Raw genomic sequence first — 22,763 nt, 5'->3', positions numbered from 1 at the left:
AAGTAAATAGTATTTACAGATTACTTTGTCTTCTGAACACCGAGAGCACCAGAGGGCACCACATCATCAAAGAGCTTAGATAGACCAACCTCATTGAGATAGACCCATTGTAACAAAGGCTGTGCCTCTTATTGAAACGAATAAATCATGTGCCGATCCCGAGAAACGGAAACAGGAAGCTTTCGATTATAAATAAGTCTTTCCTTGCACCAATGACACCAGCCAGTTGACATTAAGAATAAGCAAAATGAAGTTGCTTTTCCTATCTGCGATTGCAATCATTGCTAGCATCGGCTGTGAAGCATCGGCTTGTCGTAACAGCAGACCAATAATTGGCATCCTGGCACAACCACTTACAAACAAAAACATACTGAAAAAGTTCCCATTTACACAAGGAAAATCGCACATGCATGCAAGCTATGTAAAATGGCTCGAGTCCGGTGGTGCTCGTGTGGTACCAATCAAAGATGGAATGGATAAAAAGGCGCTAAACAAGCTCTTGGCGTCAATTAATGGAGTCTTGTTTCCGGGTGGGATATCCAACCTTGGAACATCAAAATACGCCAAGACTGGCCGCGACATTTTTGAATATGCAATCAAAGCAAAAAACTTTCCAATAATGGGAATATGTCTCGGTTTTCAGTTGCTAATAAAACTGACGTCTCAGAGGAATTTGCTTCAAAGGACATACGCGAAAAGAATATCAATGAAAATGAAAACCACTCCGCATTTTAGAAAAAGCCGAATGTTTTCAGGTTTGAGTTCCAGCCTGAAAAGACTTGTCACTCAGGACAGACTTGCTTACAACAGCCACAACTGGGGTATATATCCAAGAGTCTTCAACAAAAATCGACGCCTAAGGACATTTTACAATATACTAACGACAAGCAAGGACACAAGGGGTGTGGAATTTGTAGCAGCAATGGAAGGTAGTATCTTCTTTTACGTTTCTATGTAGGTCAACTTCGAATATATTCACCTTCTAATTTTCACAGATCTCAATTTGTAATCAGGTCCAGAGGTAAAAATGGCGTTAATACCCAGCCATATATAATGTCGAGGTTAGGGCTAGGGCAAGGACCAGCGTCCAAAAGGTACGCCCGTAGGGTGTGGTTGGTGTGTTAGTGGTCAAGTGATGAATCAGCTGGTTGGGTACAACGGCTGTCATCAAATACGTCACGATACAGAATCTATGTAGTAAAGCAGGCTTTTTTAGTAGAAAAATGACCTTTTCCTGTGTAGGATGCCTTCTTTACAATTTTGACTGATTTTGACCTGTAGATCAAAATATCAGTTTGCAGACACGATATTTGTCATTTTCACTCACGAAAATTTCTGTAAATCTTTTCTTGTTTTGGCATTAAAGCTATCTGTCATTGCTTTAATACAAACCAAGTCTTCAGCCATGGTTAATTTTCATTGTTACTTTTGGCTGTTTATCAATTAACGTTTTACACTCTATTTCTCTTTTGCGTCTAGCAAAGAGATATCCTATTTTTGGTGTACAGTGGCACCCCGAGAAGATCAGCTATGAGTGGCACCCAATATTGAAAATAAACCGATCGCCAGAAGCAATTCAGTTGGCACAGTTCATGACAAATGCGTTTGTCAAAGAAGCAATGAAAAATTGCAATCGGTTCGCGTCAAAAGTTGAAGAGAAACGCACCCTGATCTACTCACATTATCCTTTATACACTGGAGAAGTGAGTACGGTGGAACAGACCTACGTTTTTGAATGAAGCAAGGGAACAAGAGTGCAAAAAAGATTAGTGGGGGGGGGGGGGGGTCGGTGAACCCACACCACCATAGTTTGCACCTATGAAAAGAATATCGCTAGCGAAATAATTTAACATGCTTAACTATCATTTAATTTGTGCCATTTTATAAAATAAAATAAAATGCATTATATTCCATTCTATCATGTTATTCATAGAAAATAGCAACCATCTTTATTATAGGGGGATATCAATGAAAAAGGACTGCGTCTTTTAGTGTTTTTCTCTTGTGAGTTGACTTATATATGACAAATGGTTTTGATCCAATAACGATGCACGAAGGCATCATGCTTAAAAAAAGAAGACCCTAAGGTGGGTTATATATATTTGTAGGCAAACTAGCTAATTCTGCTACTGAACTAAGCGGTTTGATAATTCGACAAGTCTATCAATACCCTTAATGACATTGGTGTAAAATTACTTGTTGCAAACACAAAAATGCTTAAATATTTCACTTGAACCAGGTATTTCCAATGGTAATACAAGACAAAAAGTGGTTCTCACCATAACGTATTATGCTATGTGAAATATCAGAAGCAACCTGGTCATCAAGCCAAGTTTTGACACAGAAATTTACTTTCACAGAAGTTTACGGACACAGAAGTTTACGGGACCAGATAAATTTTCAACGATTAAACAAAGAAACGATCACAATGAGGCTTACAGAAAAATAAGCATTGTAACTCGTCTCTTGCAGAAGGAACAAAAGATCAAAATTTTGAACAACATTTGTTAGAAGCCAGGGCTCTATCTTCGACAAACGATGCACATGAAAGAACGGTTCGTGGATTACATTCCAGAAACCTAAGACATAAGCCCTTTTAAATTTTTGGCAACGTCAGCTTCGTGAAGATTGCTTTCAAACTTATTACTGGGAAGAATTCTTGTATGCGAATATCGCATGATTGTAAAGCTGAAATTACGCAACCCTGGAAGAAAGTAATACAGATCGCTTCACAACTAGTACATTTACAACCAGTAGCTATCAAGTCCAGGTAATACTATCACGTTTAAAATGAAGCCTTTATATTATCCAGGTCTTTTCTTTTGGATTTTTTTAGTAAAGAAAAGAAATGATAAAACAGGTAATTTTATTATCTGAAGAATATTCATTACGAGAAACGAAGCTTCTCGTATAAACACATTCAGGTGTCCCATTAACTATTTATCGAAAAAGAGCATCACGACAACAAAATTAAGTTTGGTACACGATCTATACGATGCTTAAAAAATAGTTTCCTATAAATTCAAATAGAGATTAGGATTGCACATGAAGAATGACAAAGCAGAGTCAAAGAGGAGCGATCGTGAAATGCTGTAGAATGCTCGTAACAAAAGCTTACCACAGTAGGTCACGTGTCTGTTGTCTTTGTTTTTGTGCAAGTCAGTTGATGGCTCTTCGCAAACTTTCACTCTAAACATGGTGTTTGCATGAGTTCCGATGTTGATGTCTCCCTTCTGAAGTAATCGCTGACCACCAAAACTTTCAAGAGCTATAACAAATAGAATGCTTCTTCTAGCTAATAGATATAAATTGGTATTTTCTTAACGAGCCTTATTACTACGCTTTACACAGGGGTAATCGGATTCACTTGGGTACGTCAAGGTAGAAGAAGCAGGTTGCAATAAAAACGATAGAAGCATTTGCTAAGGAACATATAACAAAACATCATACTAAAAAAGGTATTCCGAAACATTGAATGAGAATGTGATGTTGCCAGCAATCAAGTGATGTAAAAGTTTGGGATTCTCACTTTTATTCGATCATTTTTGGAGAATTATAGATCTTTAAAATCACATCAAATATTGGTAAAGAGCAATAAAAAAATATTTTATGAATTACCTTCTGGCTGGTAGGAAAACAATGTTAGGTTCTTGTCTCCATCACAAACTGCAAAAGAATAAAGAAAATTTTTTCATAAACAATGAAATAGTTAATGATATTTCGTTTTGGGGGCAAATTAATCTTATAAACAGCACAAGTTATACATTGATAGACTAAGTGCTGCAAAAACTTTCAAAACATCCGAGTTAAAAAAAATTATCACTTAAAATTGAAACCAAGAAAATCAGTTGCTAAGCAAGTTTGGACATAAGCTTTGTTCAGGATACAGCTTCACAACTGAGATTCTGCCAGGATAAATCTAAAGGTCACATGACTATGACTAGAATAAACGCAACAGCTTAAAGCGGGTGATAAAAATAATATGACATGTTACCATTTTGCCCAGGATTAGCCACAAATCCATCTTCTCAATGTCATTTAGAAAACAAAGGTTTGCAAGTGAGATAGTTCTGCAATATTGGTTCGAAAAAAGTGAATTCATAAACACAAATGTAATATTACTAATGCTTTGAACCCTGCAGATAACTTACCTAAAAATCCCAGTATGGTTCCATCAACAAAATATTCTGAGCTGAAAACTTCTAGCGGCTTTGCATCCTACAAGACGAAACATTAAGACTCCAATCATACAAAGATTCTGCAAGATAATGAAAAGTTGTATATCATAAGTCGCTACAAATGGGAACAGAAGCGGAAATTGATGATTTTTCGTGAGGGGGCGATAATGTCAACACAACCGAGAAACTTTCTTGCTTAAAATAGGTGATAATGTGACGTTAGAATCGTTACAACAAATATATTTGAGTTAAGAAGAAAATTTACTGGACTCTTATCATTTCTCAAGTCAGTCTCTAATACGCTTTTCTTTAAAAAATTTAGGCAGGTGTTGTAGAAATTCAAAAGGCGTAAGTTTATCATACATGAAAACAATTTGCTCTTATTCAATACAACAAACTTCACTCTATGTATGAAATGAATCCTACTGGAAAACAAATCTTGCATAAAGTAGTTATCGACTGAAATGAATAACTGAAGAACTTACGCGACTGACTAGCGATAGATTGTTGTACTGCTCCTATCGAATGACATAAAATGCGAAAGTTAAATAGTGAATAAGTAAGCCTAAACCATAGTAATTTCGGATATAAAATATCTTTCTTGGAAATTAGCTTGCTATCATCTTGATATTGAAGTTTGAGTTTGAACCAATACAAATCAGTAAAAATGGAATATTATTTCAAAATCACCTTTCATAATATTTAGGAAAAAACCGATATTGTGAAGGTGATATTGCAACCCCGGGGATTAACAAACCTTTCAAAAGCAGCTTTACTACAAACAATTATTTGTGGCCTCGAAAAAGGTATCTTTGAATTCAACAAAAAATTCTCCAGGCGACATTAAAATATATTCAGACCACTGAAAGATCTCAATAAATAGTTTTAGAAATTATTTCTACGATGTAATTTGTCTTTCATCATTTTCGTTTTGTTTTGTCGATGTAATTTTTTTGTTTAACTTGATAATTGTAAGTGTTATTTGTTATGAGTAATCTGTAACATGTAATTTATAACATTTAATGCATTTCTAATTTGAAGTAAATATGTTCAATAAAATGGTAACAGGGTAGCTATGTATTTCCATGCTCCCTGTGTATGGCCTTGTAGTTTGTTCGTTTTGCAAAATTTTATGAGAATATATAAAGAAACTCAAATTTAGCAGCCTATTTCCAGACCTGTCATGGGAACGATCTAAAGTATCAAACAAATTTAAAAGTTGTTATAGCGGTATAACAATTTGGTATCGCAATTATGCCTCCAAGAGAGATGACTTCAAGATAATCGGAGAAGCAAATGAGAATTGTCTGTAATTCTGTCATTTTAAAATATCAAAAAATGTCTCAGCGTTACAAAACTGAAGCTGTAACTGCGCATAACAAAAAAATGACGCCAGTATGTACAGGGTATGAATGGAGTATTAGAAGAACTATGACACAACCTTGAGGCAAACATGTTGCGCCGTTTCTATCACTTAAAGGCATTGAGTCATGGTAAATAGGCTTTCTCTATAGGGGGTCATTTGGTTTCGGCGTGATCGCTGCTGTTTCATGTGATATTGGCATCTGTTGTTGACAACTTGCTATTGATGGAAACTGTTATGTTAATCAGTATGAGGTGAGTTCATGTGACCAGTTCAAGGTCAACCAATAGCATCGCAGTCATGGAAATCATGACTCAGCGGATTTTGGCACCTGGGGTATACCCATTCTATTTATCATGACTCAATGCCTTTAATGGCCACCTTTGCTAGTGGTCAGGAGAATTTTCAAAAGATCTACAATTCCTGACAAAATTTTCGAACTAGAATGTAATTTCTTGCAATTTTCTACTTTACGCTGCCCCTGTAAATTTGAATCCCCCTTTTCCCCTAAATCAATGTTGGATCTGTAGTTCCATCATTCGTGATTCAAAATCATGCATTCAACATTGAAGTGGGGGAGGGGGTAAGTTTTTTTTGAAAGGCAAGAGAAAACATCATCCTTTCTTGAAAATTCTACTATTTTTGCCCGGGATACAACGATAGCTGCAAATCATGACGACATTATCTACAGAAAGTTTTATTAGAAAAGTGAGCAACCTATCTCATTATATATGTATTTTGCGTGAAATTCTTCAGCCTTTAAACATTATACATGGTCAAATTCGTTATTAAATTTCAAACTGTCTATTTATTTTCAGCCATTACAAGCAATTAGAATATTGATTAAACTTTTGATTTTCAATACAAGTTCAAAGTACAGAAACGCATAACAAGTTCATTTCCGTGAAAGCGGCGGCCAAATAATCTTCTGTACATAATTGTATTTTGTATTCTCTTAGCCTCATGTTTAACTCGAATGCGACATTTTTCTTTGAAGCGGTCTCAGTTTAATTTCGCTTCAAGAAAAACTTTGAAAATTATAGTATTGAATATATGCCTTGTATATATGCACACAGAGGAAAACAAAGCAAAGGAGAATGAAGAAAATTCAATCATTGCGTAAACAGAACCTTGAATACGGCAGCTAAATGACAATTTTTGTTTGCAAAGACAAATCTCGTGCCACCAGCAGTCATTAAAAATCAGGTTTCCCGCCGTTCATTTCTACAATAAAGCTAATTGATCACCTCTTGATAGATAAAACGTCTTTAGGGTTGGCCCATTTGATAACTAACGCGGAAAGATGTGGTCGACGTCGCCAGACAACAGTTTCAGCTACTTACAGCGTTGCAAAGATGAGTAAGGCGACATTATCAACTAATCAAAGACTGTAAAAGTTCCTCAAGTGAATTCATACACGTCAGATTCATTGCATTGGATTACAGACAACAAACAAGAGTACAGTGATTAACAGATATGCTGTACGATAACTAACATTCCCTTAAATGAGGCTCCAGTTTATGTACAAGCACAGAGTATCACTACAGTAAAGCGACTTCATATGCCTTACCTCCATATACACCTAGGAACATAACAGGTTAAAGCAGCAAAGCAGCAAACAGCTACCATAAAGAGTGGACAAGGGCAAAAAGTGAAGCGAAAAGTAATTGCAAGGCGAAGTGAAGAATGTAAAGTTAGGTAGATGAGAGTTCGGTTATGAAAGAGATCCCAATCGTGATGCTGAAAAATTGATGAAGAATATGAAATTCTGTAGCTAGAAACGATAAGCAAAATATTTTGACAGACCAAGACTGGATCTTATCGGGATAAAAAGTGAAAAAGGCAGTCTTTCATCATGTTTTTTTTGGCCATCTTCACCATATATGGAATATTCGATTTTACTGCAGTAATTCTAAATGCACTGGGGTTCTGCATTCTAATGAAAACAGATTTCAGGCAGTCCCATCCAATGATTTTCATAAAGAACTTGAGTATTGTGAATCTCATACTAGCACTTGCGTGGCTTCTCTGGGACATCAGTTTCCTCCTCGGCATATCTACAACGTTCACATTGCCATTGTTCCACGTATCACGTGGGACTGCTGCAACATGTTTCTTTCTAATGTTTTCACTTACTCTTGACAGATTCTTTGGCATCAACTTTCCTATTCAATACAAAGTCACTTTGAAGCGTAAGCACTATCGATTGCTAGCTACGGTTCTTTGGATTACAGGGATTATTATCATAATAATTCTTCAGTTTCAGCCACATGTATCTGCCATTTATGACATCACATTCTTAGCATTAGACGTAATTTTCTTAATACTGTTCACAGTTACATATTCATCTGCCTATTACCGTCTCAAGATACGCCGACCAATGAAAAACCAAAGCAATGGAGATAGAGACAACAACAAAATTGTGCGAATGATCACAATCATGCTGCTGGCCTTCCTGCTTTTCGAAGTTATACCTCAAATGATCATGGTAGGTCTTGGAAACAAAAAAAAATATTTAGAAATCGCAAGAGGTTTCCTCTACAGATGCAATGGCTTACTTCACCCTGTAATATACGTTCTGATGAATCCGAAAGCGAGAAATACATTGAGTAATTTTTGCACGTCCACCAAACGGGTGCTGATACAAAGGAATCAACGGCAAAATGGTGGCAGAAATGAAGCTGAGTCGGGCAAAAATGAAGCCGAGCCTGCAGTTTCTGCAGCTCGAGAAAACCAGGCTTTTAAGGAAGATACAGCTGTAACGACGACGGATGACCCGAACAGGAAGAATATACAAATCAGCAACAAAGGGAAAAACAAGAATCAGTGCTGTAAATGACGGTTTTGAAAGAAATTTTGGCAAGTGGTACTGGAACAAAACCTAATGTATCAAGTTCTGGTAAGTTTCCAGGGAAAGGGCATGCATTTGGAACCAAAAGCCTCCTGCTGTCCCTTTTCAATGGGGTTTTGTTTTGACAATAAAGAAGTTCATTTGTGGTAGAATGCAATACCCCAAAGGTACAAAAAGATTTCATAGCATGCTTCTGCTCTACAGCGTAATCAGAAATCACTATTCAAAACGCCTTTACAGATAAGGGTGAAATTCTCCTGGATATGAGTTTCAAGAAGACTGAATCCAAAACTAAAAAAAGATACTGAAAAGCATTACCTGAAAACTAGAGCTTTGACGATAATTCTAATGGCATTGACTGGGTGCACATGTTTACAGTAATGGCGTTAATCGTAAAATTGAAATATGAAGAAAAGCTCTTAAACAAACCTGGAATCTAAGAAGCTGGATACTCTTGACAATATCTGACGTTAGCAACAGGTTTTTCATAGGAAGCATGTTGTGGACATAGACCTGGGTGTCAATAAAAGCCATTCCTATGAGATCAGCGTTGTCTTTGAAATTCCATACGTAAATCTGTGAAAAGACAAAAAGTCATATACAGGGGCGTAGCGTGCGGGGGGTGTTGGGGGGGGGGAGAGTGCACACCCTCCAACTTTCAGCGGACACGTCAGTAGAATTAAATTTATAACAAAGTGAGAATGGTCATGTAATACAGCTAAAATAATGCCAGCCTAAGTGTACGTAGCTGTTTGGTTTATTACGTAGATTGTTAGGAAATCCCCCTTGTGTCTCGAATGTTCTGTCTTCGCGACACAGCACCACGCAGCATTACTTTGCATTCCATTCATAGAAATAATAGGGTTCCATTATATTGTTGTAGGATTACCCCTCATTAGGATCACATCATATTGCGTATTCGTCTGTTTCTAGAATTATCTGGTAGTCTATAATTAGTAACATTTTATACTTATGCTTTTCTGTTATTTCCTTGTACATATAAATATACGTAGTAAGTGAGATTCGGAGAGATTCGGAGAGGGATTCAGACAGAGTACAGACATGAAAGACTAAACATTAGAACAAAGCTAACCGTATCGCCCAAGAGGCTTGTGAAAGCTCTTGCGGCCCAGTTTGTTTTAGGACGGGCAGTGCTTGAGTAAGACTTCGCTGTGCCTTGTTAGTTGTAATATATTTTGGGATATTGTTATAAGTATTAGAGTTCGCAGAGAGCCGTCCTTCATTATGTTAACAGTTTGATTAAAGTTTAGCCTTGGATTGTTACATGATGAAAATGGAAAGCAAAGTATAGCCGCTCGCAGAAATCGTCATTCTTCAAAGTTTCAGTCTTCCGAGTATCTCTCTCAATTTAAACATCATTTTACAGTCACGCGACGCCACTGGACATATATTCATTATCATAATTTTTTCTGTAATATACTTTTGTAATAAAATATCCTATACTAAGTTTTTTTGACGAGTCAGCCATGGTTACTTTGGAAAAGACTACGCTGATAGGCCACCTAACTAGACACTTCCCATAAACGGGGTGGAATCTGAAGACTTCTTTGAAGGACCATTATATGGTGTACTGTTTAAGAAAACTACAATTGAAACTAAAAAAAACATGAAAACCTTTTTTGAAGAGGTTTGCTTACAAATTACTGAGAGTTAACGTTTTGAAATACCGAAAGTGATCGTTTCGTGTCAAAGCTATTGTGAATTACATCTGCGTGATGAGGTCACAAGATACGCATTTTTGCATAGTATGAACAAAATTTTGTACTCCTTTGTATTCTCGAAAACATCCTAAAATTATTTTAAATCATTCCTAAGCGACACAATTTGCAATGTTGCGTTAAAGTTTATCAATACGTATGAAAATCCAAATGGAAAAAAATAAAAGACGTGCCGTGACCCGGGATCGAACCAGGGACCTTCAGATCTTCAGTCTGACGCTCTCCCAACTGAGCTATCCCGGCACATAGCATGAGGGAGGGGAAATATATTGTGTCCCTGAGGCAGAAATATCAAAAATCTTGAACCATTTCTAAGCAATATGTATAACTGCCAACAAAGGGACCGACCCCTAAAAATAAAAGGTTGGATAGAAATGATACTTTTAGAGGATATGACTAGGTGCCTATCTCTTGTTCAAATAAGGTAAAGGAAGAAGAATTCTTTTCGACTGCTGATCAGGGAGCAGGCTATAGCAAAGTCATGAAAGAAATGAAGATGCTGCAAAAAAGACAAGAGCATTGCTCCTTGAAAGGACTCCTTGCACTGAAAAATACTTTGTACATAGTTCTTTTGTACTTAGTAGTGAAAAATACTTTTGCTGACGATTTGAAAACAATTTCAATAGCCAGGGATAGTGCAAGGTAAGAAACATCAATCGAGCTCGCGATGACCACAAGACTTTATAGTATATTGTTATTTTGAACCGCTTTTCTAGTATTTTTATCGCTATTGCTTTGTTTCATTTCTTGTGTTCATTTCTATGTTTCTATGAAAAATACAGTACACAACGATAGTGGGTATAGATGACGATGTTGGTGAAAATCGTTTGCTTACTCCACCGCCTGCTTTTCTAGCAAGCAGCTTTTTTGCAATTCAAAAAAAATCAAGTATAAGAACAATAATATTTTCACCGGAAGCAACCTGTATTGTCATGATTGTAAAACCCAGCATAAAATCTACACTTCCCTGGCTCTGTTGACCTTAGATACAACTCGCTAGTGTGTAACTAGAAAAACAGTATAAATGTGTATTTTAGTTATTTCTTAATGCAGAATATACGCAGATGTAGGAGCGGCTGTAGCTGTAATTCAGATAAAAAAATGACCCCACCTCAAACCCTTCGTGCCACAGTCATGATTCGTGCGCGACTAACAACAGGAAAAAATTTTTCTCAGAAGAAACTATTATGCTTAAAGGCAATCTGTCTCGTTGTGGATTGGTTAACGAGAACAATAGCTGGAACAATACCCTAAACACGATTCTAACGCTCCGCCATATTTTTTACAATGCGATGAATTTAAGGGGGACTGGAAACAATAAAAAATCCCTTTGTTCCTATAATCAATCAACGTCGTGACAGATTGCCTTTAAACCGAAAAATTTGAAAATCAATTTGACTTGCCTTTTGCCCTAAAGCAGTTAATAGGTACCCTTGAACAGCACAAATTGACGTCACAGGTCCTTTCTGTTCTTTCGCATATAAACACTGGAATGAAGAGAAAATGAGTAACATACATGTCCATTCCTAATATGTGTATGTAAACCAATGAGGTATACCTTATTAATGTAAACACATCAGGTAAAAAATTGCTAAATGGCTGGCAAGCTCGAGAGCTGATAAAAGGGGCAAGTGGCGGGGACTCGAATCTAAGTCGACCCACAATCCTGGAAAAAAGGTCATGAGACAATTACTTTTTAATTTATTTTCTGCGTAATTGCCCTCAAAACCAGTGGTATGCCCCTCCCCCCAATGTCAATGTTGATGGTGGGTAATGGCAGCTGATTGGTTAAGCAAGAATCCTAAAAAATCAACATCAACATTGATATTAGGGGCAGGGGGTTAGGTGCTTTTGCAATAAATGATTATAACAGCAAATGTCTCCTAACTTTTGTCCAGGATTGCAGATTTTAGGGGCTTTCTAGTGTTCAACGGGATACTTTCACTTTCATTGGCGGTACCAAGGTACGTGTGCGGGAGGGCTATTACCTTCACTTTGATCAAAACTTTGTTCTACTACCTAATCCAACTATAATGCATTGGATAGAGGTACATCAAAATTCTAATATGACAAATTCTGTAATATATTCAGCAATGCTACAGAAATATAGAGCACCATGTTGGATACAAACAGGCAAACCACATACGGTCCATACGTACTTTGCATTTATGCTTTGTGAGTGGCTGTCCTGGCTCTGGAACAACGTCGATTATATCGAATATATGAACCTGAAATATAATCAAAATACTTGATTTGAGAAAAAACCGATGCAATTGGTTAAAATAACTGACAATGCAACCCCTTTCTGTCCAAACAAAGCCAGTTTCATTAGGACTTTCTTAGCCTTGACAACGTTTTTAAACAACATCTAATTGGACAGGAAGTAAGGTTTCACAAAATATGATTTGTTTTAAAGAGCGTACACTGAAAACAATAAATTTTTTGAAATGATCACATACTCTGCCTTTCGCCGTCAGATCTTCACCAAAATTGTATAACGTTCCAGCAACTAAGAATGTTTTATAGCCACTGTGAGTTTCTTGGCTCTTTAACTCAAGCGTTTTCATTGAAGATACATGCTCAAATTCTTCGAATTCATAACTAAAACAGATGGAGATCTATTAAAAAACACCCATCACCTTAAACAACAATAAAGTGTGGCATAGAAAATTTAAACGTTCTTTTCCTAACTACTTTTCTTGTCTCCCATGCAGTGCTAGGGTTATGTTTTTAGTTGGCTTCGTCTCGCACCAAGCCAGTAGAGGTCTCTACATCATGCTCTCTACCAAACATCTCAAATTGAAAAAAGTAAACCTTAAAGTGACTGTCGACGAGAAGGTGAAATTAGCCTTGACTATTAACGAGAGCTTATGGCAATGCAATACAAATGGGATTTTGACAGCCTAATATACACAGATAAGAATTGGGCTGCTACAACAGTAAACCAATAAATGACTATGTAAAACATTTTCCCTTTAAAATCATCAAAGCAAATTGGGACCAAGTTATCACTCTTAGTTGACTTGAGTAGCCAATTATATTTTATAAACAGAAAATAGAGTTGGAAATTTTCTAGCCTTGCACGCCAAACTCTAGCTACTACTACTAGTAAATTTTCATTCAAGTTTTACATCACAAATATTTTCGACACAGCTGCAATGAAAGTAAAAGGCAGGTCGAGACAGATTATCTTAATTGGTCAAAGGTTTCACAAGGTCAAGAAAATATTGGTGCTCACATGGCTGGCGGCAGGCCAAAGAAAACACATGAAATTAAAGTAATGCATCTAGATCATGCCTTTCTTGTCTTTTAGAAAGACATTGAAAATCTAGACTCATCGACAAGAGAAAAAGAATTGGTAGAAACGCTTTGTTAACTCTTGTGAGAAAAAGAAATTCGGGAAACATGCTTTACACAATATATGAATGGTACAGGTAAATATCGGATTGCCATAACGGAAAAACATACTTGAAATGTGGTACAATTTCCCATCTTGCAGGTGAAACCAACTGGATACTGAAACGCTCGATAACTGGATGTATGTACCGCGAATCTGAAAACGGAATTCAAATATTTTCTCTTTAGACACGCATGTACCAGTATTAGTTTTCAGCAACATGAAAGGCAAATATTCTCGAAGCAGCAAGTCTTTGACATAAATATACCACGTTTATAAGGTTCACAACTGTGATGTAAAACTGACTTTCAGTTCAATTTTGACTACATAGGCCGAAAAAACACCATGAAATACCTCCATTAGGGAAAAACAAGTCAGATATGTTAAACATTGAGTGATACATTGACAATGAAGGATTTTAAGTTTCCTTACAGATTGCTAATATTTTGACGTGCTTTATAAGTCAAGAACCATGACAAAATTGTAATGGTTTGACAGCAAGAGCTTTGCCTTTGTGGCCATATCTTAGCAAATTTGCAACACATATAAATAGATTTGTACATCAACAGGCGCTTCATAATGCTCTTTCAGGTTTTGTGGTAACAAACCAAAAATTTTAAAACAGATTTTTATTATATAATCATTTTGGAACTCTATTGTGATAAAAGTTAATTTCATACACAATTCATTATAAGAAAATAGTCTAATTAGTAAATTAAGGCTCAAAATCGTTGAAATTTAGGATTAATGCAAGTTTAAGCTTCAAAAAGAATCAATTATTCTGTTTATTTGTGTTTTTTGGATAGCAAAACAAATGCGAGTTCACCGCTGTATATTTGAAATAGACGTATCTGGCCTTAGAGACATGATGCGACTCAGTTACACCATCGTTACACCTTGTGTCACTTAAGAATAAGTTAAGAATAATCGTAGGCTCAAAATAAACAAAATTCCAGTATATTGAGGCACAGCAAAAAATTAGGTCTTCTTATAAAAAGTGTGTACGCAAAAAGATATAACAAAATTGACCTCTTTCTAACGATTCCCACTCTTTATCTTCAGTATTAAATTTTGGTATCTTTTTATTGGGCTCTACTGTTGTCGTTGCCACGGCATAAACCTGAATATTTGAAAAATAATAATTAAATTATATGATACCTAACAATGAATGACTTGAAGAAAAGGATAAATAGGAAGAAAAAAGCTTCCGGAAAATCCTTGTAACCAATAGGAACCTTTTAGAAAAAGGAACGTAAGAAGAGAACTGTTAAACTCTTTGAACTTGTTTCAGCTGGATGAAATGTCAGCTAAAAACAAATTTGATAGAAATAAGACCCAACGGATCACAACCTGAGATAATATGCCCAACGGATCACAACCTGAGATAACATGCCCTGACAAATCATGAAAGAATTTGCAAGAAGTCTTACTGGATCCATGAATAACAGTTTTCTATGGCAACGAACATACAAGACCTTGACTGGACATATATAAAAATGACAATTCATACAATCATAAATAACAAGGCTTGCCTTATGAAGAGACTGCAAAACATTTGGTGAAGTGACGAAAATAAGTTTATTCAGATAACTGCAGTTTTACCTTGTTTTCCTTGTTATAGGCAACACTGTATGGTGTAGCTCTCAATGGCACTTTTCTGATAGGCCATGGTGCGTCATAAGTAAGATGGGTTGGCAAGACCGATATTCGTAGCTCTCCCTATCAAGCAATTAACAAGTGTTGAGGCTACGATACAAATAAAAGTAGGGAAGAAAAATGAAGTAAGTGATTATATAAGTACAATGACCATCTCTAGCATAAGTAGTAAGTCTCTCTTACGTCTTTTCACGAACCTGTAAGAAAGAGTAAATGCCTCACAGTGAGCATCTTAGGGTACAACCAACAATAAAGGGTACAGCAAACACTATTTTTATCTAATTTTGGAGGGTTCTGTACAGGACTTAAGGATGGGAGATTAGAAGGGAGACTTAAAAAAATTTAAGGATGGAGAAAAAATAATACCATTGTAGTTAAGATACATCTCCATGATTTTAAAGACCGAAAACCCAGTTCAAGCAAAATCACATATCAAAATATTATCAGAAATTGAAATTATTGCAGCTGGGTTTGAGATACCTTGAGATACATTTGCCAATGCTTTTGTCTGGATTTGTTGAATGCAAAAAGCCATTTACCTTGTATCGCAATGAGCTGCATAATGTTTCTTTCCTGCTCTAGCATTCTAACATTTTGAAGACATTTCAAACAAACTATATACCAAAGATTGTGAAGTTTTATTCGTATTTTGATGGTTTCAATGGTATCAACAAGCGGCTAAATTTTGAAAACTGGAATGCTGGTTAAAAAATATGTTATTGCATAGCAATAGCGATGTCTGCTCTTTCGGTAATATCTTCAGTTCTGTGGCACTCACCCCTTTGTTGAAATACAAAAATCCTTTTGGACAATTCACATTGTGGAAGGAGGCAAAACAGGTAACAGCGCCATCGATGCTCATTGGGTGCGCATTTAAACAGCCACGTGACGTGATGAATATCCAATGAGGGCATGGCCCGCAAACAAATACCTAGGAAGAAATAAGTCTCCTTTAGTTAACTGCACCACCTTTGGCTATGCCATAGTCAACAAACCAACATTCTGCATAATCATCGTATTTAGTTACTTAAATAAACTTATGAAATAATATTGCTAACCAAAACGAGTTTTGGCTGAGTGAATAGAGTAGCTTGCAACAGAGTACAGGATTTCATAAGAGTTGATGAACAGAGCAAAGAATAATTCACCTGGGCTTAAAATTTTTTTTTGAAGAGATACCGCTAATCCTCGAATTAGCCCCCTGGGGGCTTATTTATTTTCGATATTTTTTAATGGGAGCTTATTCGAGGGGGGGATTATGCGAGGGGGGTTTATAAAATTATTGTAGACATTAAGAAAACATTATTAAAAGACCTCGTTTATTCTAATAGAATTTTATTTATGAACATTTAATTAATTACTACCAAAAGTATGAATTTTTTGTGGTTATTTAATAAAACGCCATAGGCAGCCTCAGATGGCAAAAATTAACAAATTAAGGGGTGCAATTTGAGAATTGACGGTAGCAGTGAGGGCTTATTCGAGGGGGGGGGGGGGGGCTTATTGACAATTTGTAGTTCTAGGGTGAGGGCTTATTCGAGGGGGGTAGGCTTTTTCGAGGGGGGGGCAATTCGAGGATTTACGGTAAGATATCATCCACAGGGCAAAAACTGAGTGCGTGCGGACAAGTATCACGTACGAAAATTTCGATCATCAGAAACTATTTCTTGTCGTAAGGGTCATAGGGATCACATGACTATGTTTCCTGAAGCTATGTGGCGAGGAGCTTACATATTGTTTACAGTTTGAAAGGTTCTATGGGATTCCGACGCAAAAGTATTTTTTGGAAAAAGTATTTTTCATCCAGATAATTAGGCATTTTCTTGGGTTTCCATCGCTTGAATGTGTTGGTGTTTTCTCGATGATTTTACCGTACGAAGTCGTACTTGTCGCTTCATTTAGGCGTAAGATAGTTTCATCTTCGAGTACGATCGTTCGCCCGTACGCCTTTTTTTCAGCCCTGCTGCGGCCCTGCTAAATTTTTGAACTCTGTTAAATTTTTGTTTATTTATTGCAATGTTGCCTATCCTAAGTTAACGAATAAAGACAACTGAAAAAATCATCTGATCATTTGATTGGTTCCTTCATTGGTTCAACTAGATGAGAGGTTAGCGACCACCGATTTGTCAAAAACAAGTAACCAATCATATGCGCTATCCTTTCTCTCGTGTAACTTTCGACCCGCATCTGGATATACACTTAGTGAGCCAAAGTATTGCGAAAGCCGAAACAGAAATTTCGATCGCCATGTTGTTTACAACGCGGCCGATTACTCATTTGTCAAACCTGTGCAATACTTTTGCTCACTAAGTGTAAATTAAATCAAAATTCTTCTAATACAGAAGGAATTTTGCTCAAAACCTGCCGTTACATTAAATCTCTTGGTGGCAGATTCACATCTAACTTTATAGCAACTTGTAACTTCTAAAAAAATAATGTAAATGCATCGCATACAAACATAAACTCACCCCTGTGTAAGATGAAATGTCCTTGAACGCCCGCAGGACAGGAACCTTTAAACGTCTCTCGTTTGATTCACCTAAAGCAAAAATTTCATCAAAAGATCCATTCGACAAATTCATCAAGACTCATTTGTGGTATAACAACGCAAGTTAAAATGATGGCTTTTCATCTTTAAATCATGCTTCAGATAAACATTGATTTTGCTTCAGATAAACATTGAGAATAACACTTTTCGGTGATGATCTTCTATGAAAAAGCCATTGATTTTGCAATTTGGAATGAAAATGAGCAAATTTAGTGGAGACTATCAAATGGAAAGGAAATTTACTTGCACGTTTATCAAAACAAGATTATACATTGACAAGATGTCTTAAACTAGAAGCTACAATATCTAAACATATCGACTGCTTTCACGACTAAATGAGAAATTAAATGTAAAATAAGCTTACTTTTTTCAGCCAGTCTTGCTAGCCTTGCTTCAGTCTTTTCTCTCATCAATAAATTGATGCAGACCTGTCAGAAGAATGTAATTCGCAATAATTTAGATACTTTAGAAAAAAGCAATGGATGGTTCCATACTGAAATAAAACCGAAGGATACTCAGTATAAAAAAGATAAACGGGTTTCAAGGTAGAGGCAACCTCATTTGCGAATAGTTATGCAAATGAACTAGACTATTCTGTTTTAAAAGTTACACAAATAGTATTCTCAATTGTCATACATGTTTTGGGCAGAAAAATGCATCAAGTTTTGCAGAAAACATAAGATGGTAATATTTCTTAGAAGTAGCAAACAGTTGGCCGAGCCGATCCAACAATAAATTGATACAAGGTTTCAAGCAGGAAATTCGTTTGGATATTCCTTCTTTTCTTCTACTTGAAATAAAATGAGCTGTGTGGATTGAATAAAGTTTCACTTAAGTTCTGAATGTATCAAAATTAAACTTAAAGATATCGAAATACTTTGCTTGAAGACGAAAAAAGGAAGCTTGAATTGAATAAGAAAAAGCACTTGGATAAATACATGGAGTATAGAGAAAGTTAACGGCAAAAAGTGAGTATAAAAAAGTTAAAAGTGAGTACAAATATACACAAAATAATTTATTTTAGTTTTCATTTTGCTATCAACAAGTAATGACAATGGGATAATAACCTTTCTGAAACGAAGAAGTAAATGTTTCTCGGTTGTCGTTGTTGAGAATGGGAATGCCTCGTATATGACAAGATCTTGATCAAGCATTGCAAAAAGATGTGGCCTCGATCCATTGTTGCCAATACCAACGATCAATACCTCACTTATGACAGAGTCTTTTGATTGGCTATAACAAACAAACTTAACCAATCAAATAAAGTGAAACAGCTTAATCCTACCTGGATGATAAACAGCAACAAATTTGACCTGATAGGCAGTAACAGACAACCCATTCCCCGCCAACTTAGATTTCAATTGACTGCTTTGGCTTGGAGTTCACTTTGCAATCGGGAATTTAAACATTGTTTACGAATAAAATCTAGCGGGCTTTAGAACGATGTAAATGCTAAAAGATGCAAGTATTATTTGCAAGAAATAACCCAATATTTATGAACATGGAGTTTTACTGTCAATTTCGGATCAAAATCTATTTAAACTTGAAGCAAAATATTGCTTAGGTTGAGGATGTAAAAATTTATGTTAGATCTTAGTGTGGCACATACCTTCCGTTCTGCGGATTGAGATTGCCACTGTCTATTAACAGTTTCGGTGCATTGCTGAAATTTGGACACACAAAGACCAGCCTAAAATCTGGAACGGAGTAGATTTCCAGACTCCCCTTTTCTCGGCAAATTACAACCCAGTTCGTGACCCTTGACTCCTCAACTGATGTGTGAGGGCTACAAAGCAGAGAACAATAGGACACATAAGAATATTAAAGTTTGTACACCTACTGTGAAACACAAATTAAGTTCACAAAGCAAGATACAGCAATCATATATTGTTAAAATGCACAAAAAGCAATAAAAAAGAAGCTGGAGAATTATGTCATTTGGTGATCAAGAGACAAAATCAGGCTTCTCTTCATTAGAAACTTATTCACTGTTGGTTAAAGGCAATCTGCCTCGTTGTGGATTGGTTAACGAGAACAATAGCTGGAACAATAGCCTAAAGATGATTTCAGCGCTCTGCCATATTTTCTACAATGCGATAGATTAAAGGGGGACTGGAAACAATAAAAAATCCCTTTGTTCTTATAATCAATCAACGTCGTGACAGATTGCCTTTAAAATGATATTGTGGTCGGAAAACGTTAGATTCTGCACTCCATTGACAGATTGAGATCGGTTGTATACAATTCAAGGACAGTTCCTTTAAGAGAAAGCAAATTTTTCGCCCTTTCATGTTTAAAACCATCTGAAAAAACAACAACGTTTTTTTCTGAATCGACCTGAATGAGTTCTGTACAATAGTCGGATTAGAAGGTATATGCACAGTATTACGGATGTTTTAATGTTTTGCTGTCAACCGATAGTTCTTACTGCAGTTTAATATCTTCCTGGATCGGTGGCACTTGATATACTGTTCTGTTCAACCCTTACACCTGGGAGAAATGTCGCCAAATCGGTCCGAATAAGATCAAATAGGCCCTTTCAGCAACGGTAAAGAGGTAACTACTGCAGACAAAAGATCAGTAAAGTAAGATTCCTCTGCTCTAGATTAGCATAAACTTACAACGTCGAATCGTCTTCTTGGGACTCCATTTTGACTGCTTCTTCTGTATACAGATTAGAATCACCATACAAGAATTCGTCTTCATCCATTTCATCCGTGCTATCATTACAAACGAAATGTAAAGTTATTGACTGAAAATTGCAAGGACCTACATAAAAAATCAAGTGAAAGCTCGCCTTTTCCTGGATGCTACCGGCTTTTGTACATCTAGTTTCACAGAAAAAGGTGGTTTTTTGTGCCTTTACTTTCCAGTGCTTAAAATTAACCACCTTTCTAAAGAGACAATGCCTGCCAAAATTACTTGGAACACACAGCAATTTATTTTCCCGAATACTACTACTTCCAACCAGCCCCCCCCCCCTTTCCAGAGCAATGCTGATAGTCTAGAGAAATATCATACATGCCAAAAGAAAAAACGTTCTTCATAACCTCTTCTGTTTTCTATATTACACTAACATTGTTCGTAGGGAGAGAGAGGGACAGCTGAGTTTGCCTTTGATAACTGACATTAATATACCCTTTTGGCAGGGATTGTAGGCAAATTTGTAGAAACAACACAGACTTCACACCTTTGTGACTCTGATTTCCTTGGCACATTTGAGGTTCGTCTTACAATCTTGCTTGCTTCCAACTGTGACGTCATTTCAGAGGTTTCGGTAGAGAAAAGTCCGCTGGTATCTTTGTATAAACAACATGCTGCTATCTTTGCCGTCTAGAATAGAAAAAATGATAACAAAAGATGAACTGGCTTAGATCTTTGCAAAAATAAATTTCCAAACTTGATGAAACTGCTTGTAGTCTGTTGTAAAGTGAACAAGATCATTATTTAAAAAATATTCTTTTACAAAATCAGTCCCTAATAAACTTCTAACCATCAATCAAAAAAGGCATAAAAATATGAGAAAGCTTTGCTTAAGGCGATAATGTAATGTATTTCTAACTAGTGTATAACTGCTCAGGATATATTTACCAAGATAACAGCAAAATATATTTACTAAGTAATAATGACAACCCTGTGGTAACTGTTTTGATCTAAATAATAATTGCCCGCAGCTCGCGCGCGAGTGAAGGGCTTATAGTCTGCCCCGCGTATAAGTAGCATATGGAAGCTTCAGTTCATGTTGTCAGCACTTTGTCAGCAGATTTTGTCACTTTTCTGCTGCCATGACAACTGTCAATCAATTTCATTGTCAATCAATCGGCTTTGTCGACAGTGCTGCCACACGTAGGGATTTCTACCTACTGTAGGGATTTTGAGGGTTTTGTAGGTTGTAGGGAAAACCTACGGTATAAATCTTGAAAAATGTAGGTATTTTTTCGAGATTTGTAGGTAGATTTTTCAGAAAGCCAGATGGGCTCTAGGCCAGGGAAACCACAATTAGAAAAGGTGCAAAAATTATGTGGAAGTGCAAAAATTTGACAGGAACCATTGCAATTCTTGCCACATAATAATGTTCCTATAGAATAAGGGTCCAAAAGTTTCAAACATTATAAACAATAGGACCTGTTTAAAGCCAAAAACCCACTCCGAAAAATGATCCGCGGATCGAATCCGTTTTTTTTTGTTGCGCACGCGTTACGAAACTTTACAACCCTACTACAAGTTTTTGAGCAAAGCTCCAAACAAAAATTATTATTTACTAGAAATAGCTCTTGCTAGTACTGCCCGCAAACAATTAGTTCCTTGATAATGATTGTTTTGAAAATTTAGGTCAGAATATTCGAAGAAGACACCATCTTGGGTTTTCACAATTTTATAAAAACAGCTGCCCTAGTTGATGCTAAACTATTCTTTTTATCAAGAATTTTTGGTGTTCAGTTTGCCTTTGATTTAAGTCCAAGGCCCTTTTGAAAATCATGAAGTTTTTCGAGGGTTTGACATTTATTTTTCGTTTTCGTGAAGTAAACAAAGACGTATGAAAATGGACACGTGATAGAACGGGTACAGCTAAAATCGATTGCGATAAAGGATTCGTACAGCGATGTACAGGCGATAATCACGACAATCATAACTTTTGCTCGTACAGTCTCGAGTTTTTGGGAGAAAGGTGTGGCATTCGACTGGTTTTGATTCCCAACACTTCGAATCAAAACTTCCATCCATTGCGGAGAACTGAGCTGTGATGCAGCTCCGTTTTCGTGCCAAAAAACCGAAGGCCTTTAACAGAGTCTTGGCAGAGCAACGCTCCGAAGATAATTCCCTTCCGCACAAAGAGGTGGCGGTTAACGACCTCCTCGACAAACAGTGCTGCCACGCACAATATAACATTTCCCCCTACCACCTTACAAATTTATACCTACGCACAACCTACGCAGCAACTCAATTTTCTACCCACAATTCCCTACAAATTTTGAAAAAACCCACTTTCTTCCTACGGAAGGCCTTCGGCGGTGTCTTTTTTCTAATGCT

General features: G+C 36.5%; 2 protein-coding genes and 1 non-coding gene across 3 annotated transcripts in view; 1 reads left to right on the top strand and 2 right to left on the bottom strand.

The window, feature by feature from the left end:
• The window catches only part of LOC135690523 (cleavage and polyadenylation specificity factor subunit 1), a 54,779-nt gene that overhangs the window by 2,961 nt on the left and 29,055 nt on the right, over positions 1 to 22,763 (bottom strand). The window contains exons 22-39 of the mRNA XM_089116028.1: positions 20,923 to 21,065; positions 20,354 to 20,452; positions 19,342 to 19,518; positions 18,800 to 18,965; positions 18,097 to 18,160; positions 17,653 to 17,723; positions 15,963 to 16,115; positions 15,131 to 15,247; positions 14,558 to 14,648; positions 13,600 to 13,684; positions 12,591 to 12,732; positions 12,291 to 12,359; positions 11,535 to 11,618; positions 8,822 to 8,968; positions 4,664 to 4,696; positions 4,152 to 4,218; positions 3,619 to 3,666; positions 3,119 to 3,268 (exon numbers count right to left, since the gene is read on the bottom strand). Of these exons, the coding sequence (XP_088972154.1) occupies positions 3,119 to 3,268; positions 3,619 to 3,666; positions 4,152 to 4,218; positions 4,664 to 4,696; positions 8,822 to 8,968; positions 11,535 to 11,618; positions 12,291 to 12,359; positions 12,591 to 12,732; positions 13,600 to 13,684; positions 14,558 to 14,648; positions 15,131 to 15,247; positions 15,963 to 16,115; positions 17,653 to 17,723; positions 18,097 to 18,160; positions 18,800 to 18,965; positions 19,342 to 19,518; positions 20,354 to 20,452; positions 20,923 to 21,065 (1,906 nt within the window). The remainder of the gene's footprint in view (positions 1 to 3,118; positions 3,269 to 3,618; positions 3,667 to 4,151; positions 4,219 to 4,663; positions 4,697 to 8,821; positions 8,969 to 11,534; positions 11,619 to 12,290; positions 12,360 to 12,590; positions 12,733 to 13,599; positions 13,685 to 14,557; positions 14,649 to 15,130; positions 15,248 to 15,962; positions 16,116 to 17,652; positions 17,724 to 18,096; positions 18,161 to 18,799; positions 18,966 to 19,341; positions 19,519 to 20,353; positions 20,453 to 20,922; positions 21,066 to 22,763) is intronic.
• LOC135690870 (gamma-glutamyl hydrolase-like) lies at positions 184 to 3,215 on the top strand. The gene is made up of 2 exons (XM_065208557.2): positions 184 to 929; positions 1,480 to 3,215. The coding sequence occupies exons 1-2, from the start codon at positions 248 to 250 to the stop codon at positions 1,737 to 1,739; spliced, it is 942 nt and encodes a 313-aa protein (XP_065064629.2). The 5' UTR covers positions 184 to 247; the 3' UTR covers positions 1,740 to 3,215.
• Trnaf-gaa (transfer RNA phenylalanine (anticodon GAA)) lies at positions 10,302 to 10,374 on the bottom strand. The gene has a single exon. It is a non-coding gene; the product is annotated as a tRNA-Phe (tRNA).

Source organism: Rhopilema esculentum, chromosome 4 (genome assembly GCF_057945365.1).
Source record: "Rhopilema esculentum isolate cy_ngs chromosome 4, ASM5794536v1, whole genome shotgun sequence".
Lineage (NCBI taxonomy): Eukaryota > Metazoa > Cnidaria > Scyphozoa > Rhizostomeae > Rhizostomatidae > Rhopilema > Rhopilema esculentum.
This window is presented reverse-complemented; position numbering and strand designations above follow the sequence as displayed.